The sequence below is a fragment of the Pelodiscus sinensis genome, chromosome 22, assembly GCF_052426305.1.
Source record: "Pelodiscus sinensis isolate ZL-2025 chromosome 22, ASM5242630v1, whole genome shotgun sequence".
NCBI lineage: Eukaryota > Metazoa > Chordata > Testudines > Trionychidae > Pelodiscus > Pelodiscus sinensis.
The window spans coordinates 9,065,341-9,084,074 of record NC_143073.1 but is presented as its reverse complement, the minus strand read 5'-3'; the positions used below and the strand labels follow the sequence as shown (position 1 = coordinate 9,084,074).

Here is an 18,734-nt window from a genome sequence, read left to right as displayed (position 1 = left end):
CATCCTCAGCCCCACCACAGAGCCCACACTCTAGCCAAATTCTGTTGCGTCATGGGAATCAATGATTTTTTTTTCAACTGGGTCGTGAGAAAAAGAAGTTTGAAACTTGCTGGCTGAGAGGGAGAAAGCAAAGCAGGCCCGCATAGGCCAGCTGACTCGCTGGGGAACTCCGTGTCCAGCAAGTTGCCCTGTAGCCTGGAAATACTCTGAACAGGAGGGAGAGACACACAGGTCTCCACCCAAGAGAGGTGGCAAATGAGGAGCGTGAAATCCAGAGCTGAAGCTCCACACGGAAGGCGAAGCCCAGTGCTGTGGCACTGAGCTATGGCAAACAGCGTGCTACCCTCGCCTGCCCACGTGGTGGGGGATGGTTGAGGTGTCCCGTGCATTACAAACGGCGGCTGAAATAACGAGAGGACACAGGCTGGGTAGGTTCCCTGGTGTATTGATTTCGGCATACAGAAATATTGTAACATTTCCAATTAACAGTACAAGGCCTTGCCAGATCCACCCACCGTGACCAAACTTTAACGGTGACAAGGCAGGGACGTCCTCCGCAGAGCAGCACCCAGCAGAATGGACCGAGGTGAGTGATGCTGAAGGCAGGAGGTGGGGCAGAGGACTGGCATGGTGGTGGGTACCAGCCTTGGCCAGCGGTAGTCTCCAAGACAATAAGATCAATAGACAGGGGGACCAGGGTGCTTTTAGTTTAGTGTTGGATTTTTGCACCAAAAAGAAAGGCAAATACTTTGCCAATATGGCATGGACTGGACAATTCTACGCTGACTTTGCTCTGAGCTGCCCTTGACTCCCTCACCTAGCTACGAAGGAGGAGGGGCGTGCAGGGGGCTTCCTCAAGCAGCGTCGCACATGAAGACAAAAGCCACTGAGCACAACAGGGCAAATGGACAGGATGGACTTTGCAGTCCGGATCCATCCGGGGCCCAGACAGGCCTCCAAAACAAATCAGTTAGTGTAACAGTGTCCTGTCCTGCCACCCTTGTCTATTCCCTGTTCCTTAGCGGACTTGAGGCCCAATCCTGCTGCCTCCGTCCCTGCAAAGACTCCCTGAAGTCCGCAGACAAGTGGGGTGGGACGCAGGGGAGAAGCAGCAGCTAGTGCAGCTGTAAGCATGCAGAGCCAGAGCATCAGCTGGTGTCAGTAAGCTCTGCTAAGGCCACGGCGGGGAAAGAAGGTTCCACCCCAGCTGAGGATGTGGCGCCTATTAACTGAGAACAACCCCCCCCAGCACCCAACTTGCTTTGCTCAGCCTCTTGGTGACCATAAAGGTCGCTCTGGTCAGGGCTGGTGTCGACATCTGGTCCCAGGCTTGAAACCGGTCTCGTTCCCTTATGGCTCCGTCCTTGGATCCCTAGGCTACCCGGCTCTCTAAACAGGACTCCTCCTTCCTCTCCCTTTCTCATTAAGCTCCACCCATCAGCATCACCCACTAAGGCACAACTTGGCTGCCTTAAAAAAAAAAAAAAACAGTGTTGAGTAACCCCACAAGTACAATACGAGAACTGACCCCAGCAGTGTCCCCCTGGCTATGGCAGTGCAGCAGCTAGCAGGGAATGGCAGTGAAGCAGAGGAAATGGGACAAAAGGGGAGAGCATAAGCTAATGCCCCCGGGCGATTAAACAGCGTCTAAAGCTGACACGGTGCTGTCAGGGAGAATCAGGCCCACTGGGTGAATTTCCCCAAGGTTCTTTTTGTCGCTGTGCTCATCAGTTACAGTCCTGTCCACTTTAAGGCCACTTTCGACTGAGCGCGACGTAAAAAGGCCTTGGTGAAGATGAGAAACGGGCCCGATGATCTGATCCTCCTACTCAAGGATTCTGGGCCTGAACCAAACTCACTGACTTCAAGTGAGCTTTGCCGTAGGGTCTAAGTGCAAGGGCATGGCCTGGCTGTGATAGCAATAGGGCCCCTGCTGGGAATCAACAGTCAACGCTCAGCTTTGATGCCCTGGCGGCTGCTAGCCCTATATAAAAAGCTTTGGCAAATATATATAGATATGTATCTAAAGAGCTATTAAACTACAGTCTTTTTTTCCTCTTTTTTTGGTAACCATGATTCTGCAACTTCTTTGGTTTTAGATTTTTAAAAAAATTTTGAAGCTGAAAAGCTATTTTTTTATAGAAATAGTTTTTTTTCTTTAAAAAAAATCAAAGCATCTTTTAGCATTTTTATATATATGTATATATAAAATTTCTGCTGTAGAAAAAACACCAAAAAGAAAAAAAAAAAAAAAAAACCCTTCGGGGGAAGGGGAAATGGTTCTCTTGCTTTGGAGAGAAAAAGCATGGTATGGCATTTGGTAAGCGAGAGCGCCCTCTGCTGTTTACATGATGCTGCAATTTTGCGGCCCCTAGAGAGAAAAGAGAAAATAAACATTAATTCCTTTAACTGAAGCAAAAGTGAAGGATGTTGAAGTGGGTACCTGGCTAATTGTGTATTCGGATACCATTTGTATTGAGGACACAACGCGTCGATAAGGGGCCCTGTTGCAGCTGCCTTTTAAAGAGCCAGGTGACTCGGATTACATTTAAAACGCAGAGCTGCAGTGCGGGTAACTCCCGGAGCCAGCGCGAGCTGGGACTGAGCAGTTCCAGCTCACACCGGCTCTGGAATCGCTGCAGCTATCCCCGTCATGCACCGCAGAAATGTTGCTGTGGGAACTGGCTCCACCCAGCACCGGCTCCAGCTTCCTCCTCCCCACCTTGCTTCCTCTGATACAGAGGCGGCGGGGGAAAATGGGGAGGGAGAAGAAGCAGTCGAGTAGTGACTAGGCTGCTAGATAACCCTAAGCTGTTTGGGTAGTTGACTACTGGAGTAGTCGCTTGTGTCCCTGATTAAAGCGGAACAGTAGTAGCGGTCAGAAAAATCTATTTCTAAGTAGTGTTAGAGTACTGGAACAATCCCATTAGTATTACAGAGTACTTGAACAATCCCGTTAGTATTACAGAATACTCAGCTCAGATATCAGATTGTGACCTTTTATGGTCAGGAGCAATCTTTTTGTTTTTAATTTGACCAGCACCAAGTACCATGGAATCCTGACTGACGAGTGAGTTTTCAGAGTGCTATGGTAGCACAAGTAAGCAATGACAATAGTGATTATTAGTGCTTTTCATCCATATCTTAAAGTGCACTACAGTCATATAAAATCATTCTCCCTATTTTATAGATGGAATATCTATAAAGTTGAAAATCAGAAGAATACAAGAATCTAGTTTGAGAATTAGAAGAAAACTGGTTAGAATAGTATTAATCTAAAACTAATACCAATTATTAAAATGGTACTACTACTAATCATGAGCTAACGCTGGAGTATTACAATACTAGATACTAAAGCACGAACATTTAGGGTTGGAGTATTATAAATGGAAGCACAGGTTGCACCTCTCTAGTCTGGCACCTTTGGGACCTGACAGATGCTGAATCAGAATTTGCTGGATACGGGAGGTCAATACTGTCTAGCACATGGGTTCCCAAACTGTGGGGTGTGCCCCCCTGGGGGTGTGTGAAAAAATTCCAGGGGGGGCACGAGGTGACCCAGCCACCCCCCCCCCGTCAATCCCACTCCAAGTTTTGCTGCTATTTTTTGGGAGGGGGGGGGCGTGAGGGTTTCTCAAAAAATCAAAAGGTGGGCATGATGCCAAAAAGTTTGGGAACCACGGCTCTAGCAGCATTAGCAACACTTCCACCGCTTGCTGGGCTCTTAGAACACATGTAGGGGTCAATCAGAGCTAAAGAACAGCACAGAGTCCTGAGAGCCAGGAGCGATGACTGTAAACAAACTTTATGGGACCCATGGGAAGTGGACATCCGGCTAACTAAAATCATGCCAGACCACGGATGTTGCCAGACAAGGGAGTGCCAGACTAGAGAGGTTCAGTGTGTACTATGAATTAGCATTAGAATATTAACAATACACCAGAATCCTATTTATCTGATCTAAGTGGGCCGGGACCATATTGGGTACTTAGGAAATCTGGAGAATGGGAAAGCGGGAGGCTGTGGCGCCATCTAACAGCCACAGGGGAGACTGCCTGCTTCTGGATCGGCGAGCACTGGTTATTTTTGGAGAACAGGATGATGGTGCGCTGGATAAAGGGGGCTTTTGTGTAATCCACCCTCAGAGCGTGAGTAGTTACACACCACTCATATGGCGCTTCCGTACTAGAACATCCAAGGATGTTCCTTACAGACAGACAGGCACGGCAGTGCTATTAAACCAGCTGCATAGCTGGGACACTGGCACAGAGAGGCTAAGTTATGTGCCAAGGTCATGCAGAAAGACATGGACAGAGTAGGGGATAGGACCATGAGTTTCCTCTTCCCTGGTTAAGCTAATGAATTTTTCTTCTTACATAAGAACGGCCAGACTGGGTCGGACCAAAGGTCCATCTAGCCCAGTGTCCTGTCTGCTGACAGTGACCAATACCAGGTGTCCCAGAAGGAATGAACAGAACAGGGAACCATCAAGTGGTCCCTCCCCTGTTGTCCACTCAGAGCCTCTGACAAACAGAGGCCAGGGACACCATCCCTGCCCCTCCAGGCTAATCACCATTGATGGACCTAACCTCTATGAATCTATCTAGCTCTTTTCTGAACCCTGTTACTGTCTGGGCACTAAGGATGGATGTCTGGTGCCTGGACTCTGTCCTGAGACGGAGAGGGACACAGATGCGTGTACGTTTCCCTAGGAGAATCACCTTGCATCAAAGACAGTCAGTAGAAGGACGCCTGGACCACGTGTTTAGTCAAGAGAAGGCTGCCAGGAGGGAGCCAAGGGGGGTGAGGGAAGATGTGGGCAGGTCAATGTCAGAAGGGAAGTAGAAGCAGCCAGGAGATGGAGAAAAGGGGAGAGAAGTGGGAAAAGGAGCCCAAAGCAGGAGACGGAAGATCATCCCTCTTAGGACAACAATTGAGGGTTACAAGGGTTGCTTCCCAGGAATTGGGGGGATGGGTTTCTCACTCAGCTGAGCAGAGCCAGTTGAGGTCTCTGTGCAGGTTTTCCCCCCACTTCAGAGTCCAGCTAACGTTAAAATGGGAACGCCAACTCCTGGCTGTGCTGTGGCAACGCTGCCTCTGGGATGCTCAGCGGCCGGCGTGGGGTTGGGAGGCTTTTCACCAGCTTCCAGCCCAGAGATCTGAACCACTGGCTGCCTGACTGGCCAGTAAAACAGCCCAGGCCACACATCAGCAAACCAAAATCGAGAGTAGCCAGGAACTGGAAGGAAGGGCGTTAACCTACAAATAGGGTCCTTATCTCCAATGTTCTGGGTATAATCAACATCACCACCCATGTACAAGGCACAAACCATCATGCTTCAAGGCATGAGCCAGTCACTAGCTGCCTGGGGAAGGAAGAAACACGTTCCCCCCCATGGGCAGCAATTCCATCGTTTTCCACTGGGGGGCTCTTAATTAATCTGAAATCACTGGCCAGCGGAGGGGACTTGCTGCTGCTTCAGATGGGTCACTAGTTTGGGTCCCAGTGAGGTGCACCCGTGGGAACCCAAAGGCTCAGAACTCCCCTCGGGCAGTCTGGTTATGGACAGCTGGGACGATCTGGGGGGAGCGCAGGCCTAGACGGCTACAGTTTGGTTCTGCTGCAGGGCGCGCAGAGCTAATCGGGGAACCCCATCGGCAGCCGGTCGTTTGGCTGTTGCCTCGTTATCCCAGGCTCCCGCCCCAGGCGGAGCAGCTCGGTTCTGAGTTTTCTGTGGCAGACCCAAACAATGCAGCCTCCCCCAGGAGGACTGTGGGACTCTGGTGAGTGGCGACGGAGGAACCTTCCATCTCCACTCTCCAGCACTGCACACATGGCGCGCAAACCCTGCTGCCCTCACTCCAACGGCTCCTCTTTGCTCGGGTGGGAGTGTGGCCCAAGTGAGGACCCCAGGGTTGGGGGTAGCGGGGGGTCCGGGCGGGCACACTCCAGCCTGGGGAGCCGCCGGCCGCAGGAAGGAGGCGCACATGCGGATTGACTGGGGAGTTAAATCGGGGCCAGTAAATTGTAAGAACATAATGGCCACCCTGAGTCAGACCAAAGGTCCATGGAGCCCGGTGTCCGGTCTACAGCCAGGGGACAATGCTGCTGAACTAACAGAACAGGGAACCATCAAGTGATGTGCACCCGCCCCCCTGGCACCCATTCCACAGGCTGTCCAAGTCGGAGAGTTGCAGAGAGAGGAGCCTTCACCTGGATCCCCCCTCTCAAACAACCTGTGTTTGTAGCAGGATCTGCAAGCTGGATTTTGGCTTATCGAGTGGGGGACCGGCTTGTCTGTAGAGCACGTCGGTCCGGAAACTGCCCTGCCCTAAGCAGCGGCCATGAGGGAGACCCAAACTACCATGGGGTTCCACCAGCCCCAATTTCCACTGGGCCCCGCAGATGAGTGAGATCCATCAGCCTGGAGTTCATGCTGTGCTTGGACACCCCGAGTCCCCTTCTCGCAGGATTCCCTGGCCCCCGAGGAGAAGGGCCTCTCTGCTCATGCACTGACCTGACTGCGTGGGTTGGAGTTACCCAGGATGTAGGACCTGGTCACCAGGTTTTCTCCCAGGCTGCTGCTGCCCCCACCAGCGCCCCCCATGGAGCGGTAGCTCCGGGTGATGGTGAGGCTAGAGGCGGATGATTCCGAGGACATGGAGCCGGCCGCAGCGTTCTGGGCCCCGCCGGCTTTCTCGGCCGGCTGCCCGCAGGTGCCACACACCACGGTGCGGGAGCGCAGGTTGTACTCGCCGGGATCACCCGAGCCGCCACAGTGGGCCTGGAGGGGTGGAAAGAGAAACAAGGGGCCTTGAGTACCAGACAGCATAGTGAGGACAGTGGGAAAGATCCCAGGCCCGGCTCGAGGGTTTAGTGAGCGCTCCAGAGACTGAGGCCGACAGCTCCTCTCAAGCGACACCCGCGGAGCCCCAAGGCTGCAGAGGGTCCCTGAGCGGAGGAGCTGGCCAAGAACCTCCTTGCCCTGGCAGGGTTGGATTGTGCCTGCCCAACCCCAGCCTAGTCTTGCGATCGGTGCTTTGGGGCGTCGGGCCCCAGCGGATGTTCTGCCATTGCAGGGTGCTCAGAAACCGGAGCCCTGAGTGACGGGTGCATTAGAAAATCCTAACTCGACCAGAACGTGTCACGGGGGGTTCTCTACCTGGGGGTTGCGAGCTCCCTGTCACCCCCATATTGCTGAATGTGGGAGCAGAAGGTACTGCCCAGACAGCACTCAGCGCATGGTAAAGAACCACCTCTGGAACGGATGGACTCTTACCGAAGCCAAAGGGAGCAACTCACACCACAGTGGGCAAACAGGCCTCCGAAAGAGCAGGCGGTGGGTTGCGTGGGGAACCCCTGCAGTCTGTCCTACCCCCTGGCGCTGCGCCCTCTTGTCCCACATATCCCCGACTCCTGCTGACAGCGACGGGAGCTGCCTTTGGGCATGAAGAAGGGAATTGCGTCTCCCTTAAGCCAGTAAAGCCCTCTGTGCCAGGGGAACAGCAGCACGGGAGCCAGAAGTCTGTCTCAAATTTCACATCAAGATCACCTAGGACGTAATGAAGTGGCGTGGTCCCCGAGTCGAGTCAGTCACACTTCGGACCACGCCATATGCAGAACCCTAGAATAACCGATAGGCCTCAGGAAGTAAGATTCCGATCTGGGAGGGATTGTTTGGTGTCTGTTCCACTCAGTGGGGGCCCATCCATGCGGCTTCGGAGTCCTGGCGTTTTCAGCCAGGTCTGCCTACAGAGCCACTCGGCAGCAGTATGACCATCCCGAGTGAGGAAATGCAGCCGGTTTACTGTCAGATCCGTTGCTTGCTTCCTATCCTAGTCATGCCTGGTTCTTCCGGATCAATGCTCTGGGCGATTTGATGCTTTGAAGACACGTAGGGCCGTTTCACCAGTGGTTTGCCTGTAGGTAGCACTGTACTAGCCAGGCCGATCTATTCCCCAGCCCTGCCTCTACTGGCTATTCTGGAAATGGGCTTGAATAAAACTTCTCCCAGGCCAGACCCAAACAGCTAACGCCTTCCGTACCAAGGACCCCACAGGGACTGGGTTTATGTCAGAAGCTCACTCCTGGGAGGAATTCAACTCTCACAACAAATGGGAGAAGGAGATCCTGGCTCATTTCTCATCAACATTCACCCTGACACGGCTGCTTGGAGCTCGAGCAATGAAAAGAAGAGGATCAGGCACGACAGAGCCCCCAGCTGCCCCAATCAAAGCTGCTGAGAGCTGCCTCTGGCACCACTGCGGAAGTGGAGGTACCGAGCCCTCGATCTTCCTGTCTGATCTGCACCGGAGGTGCCTCACTCTCTGCCCATTTAGCTCAGGGGCGGGAAGAACTGAGCACGTTTCTATCTGGGCACCGGCCCGATCGCTGTGTAACAAAGCACCTGTCTGTTGCTGGCCCCAGATTAGGAAGGGCACTTTTAGCTGTGCAGGGAGGAAGTGCGCAAGTCCAAGAAGGCACCGGATGGGGGGCTAAAACCGGAGCCACCATTGGGATCCGTGGATGCATTTCAGCAGCCACCTTGCCAAATGCAGGGCATCCATCGCAGCAGCCATCTCTACAGCTTGGCTTCCACCGAAGCCTGCATTGTCCTGCGGGCTCCAGGCCGAGCGGATCTTCACGGGGCCAGCTTGGAAGCAGATTCACCCTCTCCTCCAGGGGAATGACCAGAGTGCCTTTCGTGCGAGATGCTCCAAAGGAAGCCACATCGTCTGCTCGGTCCCGGATGCTGGGAGCATCTCCCCGTGCAGAGACCACCTCACGCAGCTGATGGATTGGAGTTTGCTTCCCAGACACGGGGCTTGGTTCCAGCCAGACACGTAATACCCTCCCCCCATCACCGCTGCTCCCAGCACCCCGGGAAGTGCAGGGCCAGTGCAGCAGGAGGGGGACTTGCCTGAGGCCACCCAGCGGGCAAAGCGGCAGAACCAGATTTCGAGCCCCCGCCCCATTGGCTCCCACCGCCTGTGCCCGACAGAGCAGGGTGCTTACGTGGTGGTGACGGTGGTGGACGCTGACTTCGTCATCGTCATCCTCCTCCTCGTCATTGATGATCACCGTGCGCACCAGCTTCCTCATGGCCACCTCCTGGGCGGGAGGGAAGGCAGAGTCAGCTACACTTACAGAGACCCCCCTTTTACTCTACGGCTCATGAGACAGCGACTCCCGCAGACAACGGCACCACACGAATCCGACCCCACCCCACCGTCCTCCGCCCCTTGCCCATTCCTCTCTGGCACCCGGCCGGAACATGCAGCCCCCAGACCTGGACTGCCCAGCGGACCGGGGCAGGAGCCTCACCTCTCCGTTGGAGCTGATCAGGGCGGTGCGCAGGCTGTCTCCAGAGCCCCAGGAGCTTTGGGCCTTCCACACCATGTCGGTGGGAGGGCTGTGGGTGGCGCCGGCGCCAGAGGCCCAGATCTAAAGAGGAAACATAGAAATCGGTAGCACCTCCCACTGGCAGAGCAACCTACCCCTCACTGCCCACTGGGGCGCTGCCCCTGTCCGGCGGCTGCCCCGCATGGGAGTCTGCTACAGAGGAGCTGCTCTGACAGCTCAACAGGGGGAGTTTCGTGCTGTGGATGCTGAAGGTTCCAGGGTCAGACCCCCATACTGGACTGCTGAGGGGAGGGGCTCGCGACACGCTCAGCTCTTAAGGTGCCACAGGACTCCTCGTCGCTTTTGCAGATTCAGACTAACACGGCTACCCCTCTGATGCTCAGCTCCAAGGACCAGAGGTGAGGGAGATGGGCTGAGAAAGATGCAGGCAGGAGCTTAAAACGCTGGGGGAGGGGGAAGTTTGATGCTGCAACTGGCTTCTGCTAATGCCGGGGCCCCGATTTGGAGCGCGAGATGCCAAAATGCAGCAGCACATCAGCCCCAAAGGGCAGGAATCGCACTAGGGCTGTTGGCAGGGTGACTGCTGCCTTTCCAGGCTGGGACCTGCCCATGCAGGCAGTCCCGGCACACAACGGGGAGATCAGCCTGGTCTTCCTTTGAGATCCACAGCCCCAGGAACTGCAAACCCCCAGGTGTCCCCAAGGGGGAGCCCCGCGGCCCCTCGCACGAGGGGGCTGCTAATGAGAAGATGCACCGGCTCCAAGGGGCTGGATTTTCTCTGCCTTCTTCAGGAGAATGGGGCCCGGGGTGAGAAGTGCCCAGGGAGAACAGACCAGTTCCCCAGAGCACCCATCCTTCCCTAGCCTGCACGCGAGCCGTCTGCCACTCACCGTGACCACCTGGCCGGCCTTCAGGGTGAACTTGGGAGGGAAGCGATAGGTGACGGGGGCCTCGTCTCCATTCTGACGCTTGATCTGCCAGTTCCCCAGAGCCTGGTCCTGCGACACAGAAGGCAGCAGCCGTGAGAAACCAGCCCTCAGGTTATTCTGGTTTTACCTTCTCTTGGCTACAAGTCCTGAGGTCAAGGGACCCTGCCACAGACCCTCTCACCTTCTGCAAGTCACTTCACCTCCCCGGCCTCAGTTTCCCCATCTTTCACTTGTAGCCCTTTCCCCGCCCTTTGTCTGTCTTCTCTATAGACACAATAATTTTGGGGGCAGGGACCATCTGTCACTCTGGGCATGCACTGCTCCCAGTACAGCGTGGCCCAGTGGACCCAGCACTGGACTAGACTCAGGAGATCAGGATTCAAATCCCAGCTCCAGCACTAGTCTACGGGATGACCTCGGCCAAGGCACTTCCCTGCCTTTATGCCTCAGTTTCCCCATTTGTAAAGGGGGGGAGGTTAATGATACTGACATCCTTGTCAAGAGATTTGAGACCTGCTTTTGTTCTGAAGCATCTCAAAGCAATTTTCAAGCCCCACACAACAGCACCTGCTGAAATGCCTCCACCTCTGTCTGTCTAGCACCACACAGAACAGAGCAACACCAATTCACACTACAGGCTGAACCTCTCTAGTCCAGCATGATTTTAGTTCGCCGGATGTCCGCTTCTCATGGGTGTGGCCAGGTTTCCCGTGGTCCCATAAAGTTTAACCACTACCAGTCCTGGCTCTCTCCTGTGTTCTTACTTAGTTCTAATATACCCCTAAATCTCTTCTCAGAGCCCAGTGGAAGCATGGGTAATGCTGCTAGACGATATTGATCCCCCCGAGGTCTGGCTAATTCTCTGGTTCGGCACCGGTTGGGTCCTGGATGCTGGACTAGAGAAGTTCAACCTGTAGGAATTGACTCTACATTTTAAGTCTCCTACAGAGATGGCAGCTCCTTTTGTGTGCACGGTGGTTTTACAGCCGACCAGAGGGAAGGGCACTCCGAGAACTACACAATTTTCCTTCCAGCCATGGACCCATCCTGACCCTGCTCACGCACGACCGGCATCCCCACCAGGAGAACTACCTCGTTGGACTTGTTCCTGAGACGGACAAATTTCCCTTCCAAATCAACCTCTTCCACGGCCACGCGGCCGCTGGTCCTGGCATGCTGGGAGAAGCTCGTCCGGCGCTCCCCGTCCTCCAGCTTCCTCTTCTTGGAGGAGCCCGGCGTGGTGGAGGAATGGCTCACATGGATCCTGGAGCCTCCCTTCTGGGAGCTGGGGCTTGGAGACAGCCTCAGCCTGGGAAAGAGGGTGAGAGGGGGTGAGTGCGGGTTGGACTCAGGGCCTGGATTCTCTACTGAGAGAGGGGACACGATCGCATGGCTACTGGGGGTCCTGCGGGCAGAGGCCATTTCCCCATGGGACGTCCCCCGAAGGACACGTCTCCGTCACAGCATCACCCCCACATCTCCCCCGCCCTACCCTTTGGCAGAGGTGCCAAGGCTGAACTGGCTACAGTGGATGAGCCATGGAGCTGGGAGGCCCAGCCTGCCCGGATGCCGCCTGTTTCCAGAGACGGAGTTCAGCCGCCAGGGTGCTTACGATAACCACAGACTGGAGCGGCAGGAACCAGCTGCCCGATTCAGACCCCAGCGCAACTGTGGGAAGCATCACTGAGCCAGTCTCCATTCCTGGCCAGCCCATCGGGTCTGGCTACAAGCTGTCCGCCTGCCCACTTTCTTCACCAGTGCCCCGAACTCCCCATGGCTGCCTGCATCTAGGCTCTGCACCTGACTCATAACCACACAGCTCCTCCCACAGGGCAGGTGGGACCAGGTCAGTAGCTTGGGTCCACATTCCAGTTCACTCACCCATCACTGCAGCACCGACCCTTTCACTTTCACGTCAGGTCAGTGCAACCAGGCCTGTGTTCCCAGCCCACCCACATGAGGCGTGTCCTTTCCTCGCTCTGCCCCCATTGGCACATCCTCCCTCCCACCAGGCCCCTCCCTCAGCCACGACCCCAGCAGGCTCCTCTTTCAGCCCACGAAGGAGCCTCTCTCTGCACCCACCTCTCCTCCTCGCCCTCCAGCAGCTTGCGGTAGGCATGGATCTCCATGTCCAGGGCCAGCTTGATGTCCAGCAGCTCCTGGTACTCGTCCAGCTGCTGCTGCATCCTGGCTCGCATGTCCGCCATCTCCCGCTCCTTGTCGGACAGGATGCGGCGGCTGGTCTCCCGCTCCCGGGCCAGCGCGTCCTCCAGGTCCCGCAGCTTCGACTCCTTGGCAGACAGCTGGGAGCAGAGGGGACACACCAGAGGGAGGGGGTGAGGCAGAGCACAAGCAGCAGAGGGTGCCCCTGGCTACCAGGGCTATGGGCACCCTAGGCATAGACACGGTGCCTTCCCTTGGGGTGAATCTCCAGGGCCACTGAGCCATTACGCAGCTTGCCCTGGGCTGTTACTAGACCTGGTCTGTGGTGGCCTTTCGCTTCAGTGGGTCCATGAGGACCTATTGGTCCTAAGCCTGTCTGGGGTCTGGCCCGGGGCTGCAGAATCAGGGCCAGGGCCTGCCCAAGGTCCTGCCAGCGTGCGTCCCTTAGATAGTCGTCAAGCTGCGGCTGGAGTGGAGGTGGATAAGAGGCCCCTGTGGAACCTGGAGTGGCCTAGAGCTGTCGGGGTGGGATTGGAGCTGGACAGTCAGAGTCAACTCCTCGGCTGGCATGAACAGCCCTTGACAGAACAGCTCCCAGTGGAGAACTGAGCCCTGCAGGTCTCCCACCCTTGGGATGCTACAAGGGATGTGAGCGTATAACCAGGTAAACAGTTAACCGAGAAGCCTGGGCCTATGGGTTAATGTTCATGGTTACACACAGGTTCCTGCCTGCTCCGGGGGAGCCGCCTTCTGCCCCGCGCTGCTGCCTCTGATGCCGAAGTAGCAGCGCAGCCTGGCACCCGGCTCTCTGGGAGTGGGGCACACTGGCTGCCAGGGAGCCGGCTGCAGGTGCGTGTAACTGCTGAAAAACACAGCGGTTACACGTTCCCACAATTAGCCGCATTCTAACATCCCGAGATGTTACCGGACCCACAACCAGTGCTCTGGGCCTGGCCCCTCTCTAGTTATAATGAGCGACTAGAAGATCTAAGACTAATTAAGGGGTGAACCCAGCAGTGGTGCATGCAGCCCCCTGCTCTGCCCCATGTGAGGGCAGCGGGCGAATGCGCCTCTCATAGCCACTGCTGGGGATGTTTGCCCAGGAAGGACATGGCTCTGACAGCCCAGTGCTAACCCAAGGAGTGAGGAAGGCTGGGGGCGTTATGCATGTGCCCCCCAAACCTGCCCATCTCCCCACCATTCCTCCATGCCCTGTAGTCATGCCAATGAGGTGATGTGTTGCTCCTGGCAACCAGCCAGTTCCCCTCCATCTCACGGACCCCTGCGCTGCCCAGCACTGTGGCTAGCGAGCAGCACCTGGCGCTGATCACAGGTGTCTTGATGCGCTGACTGGAGTTCCCCAGGACAGGTGGTTGGCTTGGGGCAAAGGCCTGGGGTAGTCAGGAGGGGGCTGGCGAAAGGAGGGGCAGAGGGCTGGACCAGGCTCTCGCGGGTGTCTCCTGCTCACCTGCTTCTGCAGCTGGCTGAGCTGGGCCGACAGGCTGTCGATGCGGATCCTCGACTGCTGCAGTTCCTCGTGGGCAGCCCCCACCATGTTGCTGTTCCTCTCTGCCGACTGCTTGGCGTTCTCCAGCTGCAGCCCAAGGGCCAGGCAGGTTAGCGCTGCAGAGGGGCAGCGGCTACGCGCGCCCCAGCGGGGAGGGAGGACGACGGCCCAGGGTGGGGCTGGTCCCAGATTCCCGCGAGGGTGAGCTCTCACCAGCCCCTCGCCAGAGACAATGGCACCGACCGGGCTGCTCAGTGGGAGCCGTTAGCTGCAGAGGAGGCTGCTTCTCTGCATTTCACAGGTGGGGCCCAAAGAGAGGGACGAGCCCCCCAACCTCCTTCCAGTGCCCAGCTTTAGTGGCAGCTCAGCCTGACCGGCAGATTTCACACAGAGGGGAGGCCTCTCTGGGCCTGTGGAAATCAGAGCTCCAGGGAGTTGCGCGCTGAGCTCTGAGAGATCACAGGCTGCTGGTGAAAATTTGGGTTCAAGTGACCTACTTAAAGGCCCAGGGGCAGAGGCAGGAACAGAACCCAGGGGTCCTGGCTCCAAGGCCTGCGCCCCAGGCCCAGCAGGCTGCCATCTCAGATCCCTGGCCCCGTGCACTACGTTACCTTGGAGCCATAGGTCTTCTCCAGCTCCTCCTTGTACAGCTTGACCTGGGATTCGTGCTGGGCTCGCATGTCCTGCAGGGCATCAGCCAGCTTGCTCTCAAACTCCCGCTGGCGGCCGTTGTCGATCTCCACCAGACGGGTCTCATGCCGACGCTTGGTCTCGCGAAGCTCCTGGGGGGTGGGGGGGCATAGCAAGGAGGGGGTGTCTGAGCCATGGAGTTCAGGGATAGCGCTCACCAGCACAGGGCAGCAGGCAGCTGTCAGCCTTGAGAGTGGGCCCTCACTGGTACCAGCTGCGACTCCCCTGTCCTGTGGGGAGCTGGGACGAGCCAGGCTCAAAAGGGAATTTCTCCGGGTGGAATTTACCTGCCCCTGGGGGTGGAGGCTCAGGGCTTTTCTACACTTGATCTGCTCCAGCCGCACAGCTGACCGAACAATTCCTCTGTCAACCTACTGTCGTCTCTAGGGGGGCTTTGTGCGGCGGAGCTAAGCTGCCCTGAGGTGCGGAGTTTTCCCCATCTCCCCGGAAGTGAGGGAGGTGGGGGCTTGCGAATAGAGCTAAATGGATCCCCTGACACCGGCAGGGCCCCTCGCCACAAGCTCTCTGTTGCTGTGGACACTGGCCTGACCAGTCTCTGCAGTGTGTGTGTGTGTGTGAGAGACAAATCACCGGTTGTACAGTGTACAAGGCTGCACCGAGGAAAGGGGGGTTGCTCCGGGGCAGCGCTCACCTCGCTGTAAATGTTCTTCTGGAAGTCGAGTTCCTCCTTCAGCGTCTGCAGCCGGTTCTCGGCGTCCACCCGTCGCAGCATCTCGTCCTGAAGCTGCTTCTTCACCTCGCCCAGGGCAGCTTCCAGCTGTGGAGGGGGAAGGGGGATGGGGGATGTGAGCGCAGCTAGGCGGAGAGTCCCAGACCCAGATGGGGGCGGAGGGGAGGGGGTCTCCAGCAAGGTGCCTGGGGTGGGGTCTCCAGCGAGGTGCCTAGGCAGGCAGCTGCTGAGCCCTACACTTCTGGAGACTTTATGCCAACTGTGATTGATCTATTTGCATAATATCCATATTCACTGCCTCATTTGCATAAACAGAATCAGAGCTAAGCCCATCAATTCTCCCCTCTCCCCAATACAGAACTCACGCCTGTCACACCCACTCCCTCCAGCCCCTTCGCCCCCACCTCCCGCAGGTCAGTGGCTCTCCCCAGCTGCCCAGGAATGGACCTTCCAAATAGTGGGTCTCCAGGCCCATTTGGGCAGCTGGACAGGACTCTTCTAGTTTGCCCAGGCAGCAAACGGGACCATGGCCGGCAGTCGGCACAGCCAGTCCATGGGTCAGCCGCCATCATCCCCCTCTGCAGCAGGAGGGGGCCGAGGCTCTCGCCTCGCCTCTCCCCTCAGCAAAGCGACGCCAAAGCTCGCAAGTCAGCGACAGCAGCAGGACTAGAACTGCAGCCTCCCCGACTCCCCCCGACAACAGCCACACCCTGGGACCGCGCCTCTCTTAGGTGATGCTTAGGGGTCGCCTGCCCATCACCCTCCCCACCGTCCTGCCTAGCTGAGACCTAGCTGGGACTACGAACTGCCCAGAGCTGCGGGCGACTCGGCGCCATGGGGGCAGGACGTGCCTGGGGAATGCCATCATCTCTGGCACTGCAGAGGGGCAGGCGTCAGGGCCTGCTGCTCACCTTGGACACTTGTGCCCTCAGGTCCCGGATTTCATTCTCCAGGTTCCTCTTCTCCCCCAGGGCGGTGGTGAGTGCAGCTTCCTTTGAGTTGAGCAGGGCCTCCAGGTCTTTGAGGCGCGCCTGGGCAGCCAGCAGGTCCCCTTCCTTCTTGGCATTCCTGGAAGACAGCCAGCAAACGGCTCCAGTGATGTGCTTGGGAGAACCCCCTGCCCCATAGGGGCCCACAGCACAACTGCTGGGCCCAAACACGCCCCAGCCCCAGGGGAGAGCTCAGACCCCCAATCCCAAAGGCCTGGGTGAATTCCACATGCCAGACTAACAGCCCGAGTGCTTCACATGGCCCCAGAACAGGCCCCGATTGCCCAATTCCTGCTGTTTTGCCTGGACCAGTCAGCGACTATCCCCAGCTTGGGATGTACACGGACGGGGGGCATGTCCAGCGGACGGCAACAAAAATGATTAGGGGGGGCTGGAGCACGTGACTAATGAGGGGAAGCTGAGGGATTTGGGCTTGTTTAGTCTGCAGAAGAGTGAGGGGGGATTTGATAGCAGCCTTCAGCTACCTGAAGAGAGGTTCCAAGGAGGACAGAGAGAGGCTGTTCTCGGTGGTGCCAGATGGCAGAACAAGGAGCAATGTCTCATGCTACAGTGGGGGAGGTCTAGGTTGGCTATTAGGGAAAACCATTTCACTAGGAGGGTGGGGAAAACACTGGAATGGGTTCCCTAGGGAGATGGTGGAATCTCCATCCCTAGAGGTTTTTATGTCCCAGCTTGACCAAGCCCTGGCTGGGATGGTTGAGTTGGGTTGGTCCTGCTTCGGGCAGGGGGCTGGACTGATGACTCCTGAGGTCTCTTCCAGCCCTAGGAGTCTGTGATTTTAGGAGGGGTTTTACACCCGTGCAGGGAGTGATGCTTCACAACTCAGGGAAGTGACACTGGAGCAGCAAGCTCCCTTTCATGCTGGCGCAGAACCATCCGCCCCATGCCGCTTGCCATAGCTATCCTGCTACAAAATTGACAAGTCTCTGATCTCCCGGGGCACCCAGCTTCCCATTACCCGCATCACTGGGCGACGGGCCATGAAAGCAGCGATGGCAACAGCCCAAGTTCTGGGCCCAGCCCTGCTGGTGTTTATCGGCTGGTGATTCAGAGTGGCACGGGGGTGTTTAAAAATCCAACACCCGCTGATGAAGGACTTGGCAAGCGGTTCTTTGGGGTATCAAAGCCAGGATCCCTTTTATAGCACGTCAGAACACTCACTCTCTCTCTCTCTCTCTCTCTCCCTCCCTCCCTCCCTCTCCCTCTCCCCCCCCCCCTTCCCGGGCCTCCCCATCGGGAGCTGGGAACCCACCGAGTCAGGGGCTGAACCAACAGACTTGGGACCATGGGAAGGCGCTTGGTTTCCAACGGGACAGTGCCTAGTTCTGTTTCCAAGGCAGACCCCTTTAGAAAAGAGGATTCAGGTAGAGCTCTGAAAAATGGGGTACCCCAAAGTAGTGAGCTGCTTCTGAAATGCGAGGTCTTCGAGGATACAGGTTGGACCTCCCTGGTCCAGCACCCTGGGGACTCTCCCAGCTGTCAGCCCCTCTGGCGTGCCAGTCCTGGCTTCTGTTCCCAGCCTGGCTGGGGCTTGCTCCCCGCCACTGGCCCGGCAGGGGCTCTTAGCCACTGGACCCGTTGCCGCTGGCCAGGACTTTGCACCTGAATCCTGGCCACCTCTGCTCTCAGGTGGGCTCTCTGGGCCAGTAATATCCATGCAATCACGAATGTTGCTGCACCAGAGTGCGCCGGATTTCAGAGGTTCATTATAAGGGACTGATGGATAAGGAAAGACCATGAGATTTCCAGGAGAAGTATTTACAGCTCAGCCCGAGGAGAGTGGGGGTGTCTGAAGGACTTAGACCCCCAATGGAGGGAAGGGAAGGGAACTGTTCAGCTCTGAGGAGATGAAGCAGAACACAGTTGCAGGTTGAGCATCAGGAAGCGTCTCCTACTCCACTGCAAACACCACAAGCTTTGCTGCTCGGGGAGTTTAAAACCAGACTTCAGAGCGATCCGGCTCCTGCTGGTGGACACGGTGTTGGCTCGCAATATACTGTGTGCCCTCTAGATGTTGCTGTGCGCTGCACAGAGCTCCAAGTGGGGCGTGATCCCTGGCACACAACAGGAGACAAAGGGGGCGGGGGGATCAGGCTGCACAGAACCCGAGTTAGATCTGCAGAAGGTTTGAAAAATACACGCCCTGGTTAAGATGGACTTTGACACCAGGCAGAACGGCAGCACTGGAGGGTAGGACAACTTGATTATCATCTCTTCCCTCATGCCGATTGATGGGAGTGCACTGGCAGTAGCGTCTAGAGGCCCCAATGGAGATCATTGCTCCACGCTACGCACACAGAGCAAGAGAGTCTCTGCCCCACGGAGCTTACAGTCTACACCAACAAGACAGACCAGGTGAGGCAGGGAAGTGCCCAGACTC

General features: G+C 56.7%; 1 protein-coding gene across 3 annotated transcripts in view; it reads right to left on the bottom strand.

The window, feature by feature from the left end:
* Positions 1-428: 428 nt before the first annotated feature.
* LMNA (lamin A/C) overlaps positions 429-18,734 on the bottom strand; it is a 117,003-nt gene continuing 98,697 nt past the window's right edge. For all 3 annotated transcript variants that reach the window (XM_075907263.2, XM_075907262.2, XM_014568950.4), the window contains 11 exons: positions 16,256-16,412; positions 15,306-15,431; positions 14,575-14,745; positions 13,925-14,050; positions 12,376-12,596; positions 11,386-11,602; positions 10,255-10,362; positions 9,326-9,445; positions 9,017-9,112; positions 6,519-6,785; positions 429-2,371 (listed from right to left, as the gene is read on the bottom strand). In XM_075907263.2, the coding sequence (XP_075763378.1) occupies positions 2,345-2,371; positions 6,519-6,785; positions 9,017-9,112; positions 9,326-9,445; positions 10,255-10,362; positions 11,386-11,602; positions 12,376-12,596; positions 13,925-14,050; positions 14,575-14,745; positions 15,306-15,431; positions 16,256-16,412 (1,636 nt within the window). In that variant the 3' untranslated portion in view covers positions 429-2,344. The remainder of the gene's footprint in view (positions 2,372-6,518; positions 6,786-9,016; positions 9,113-9,325; positions 9,446-10,254; positions 10,363-11,385; positions 11,603-12,375; positions 12,597-13,924; positions 14,051-14,574; positions 14,746-15,305; positions 15,432-16,255; positions 16,413-18,734) is intronic.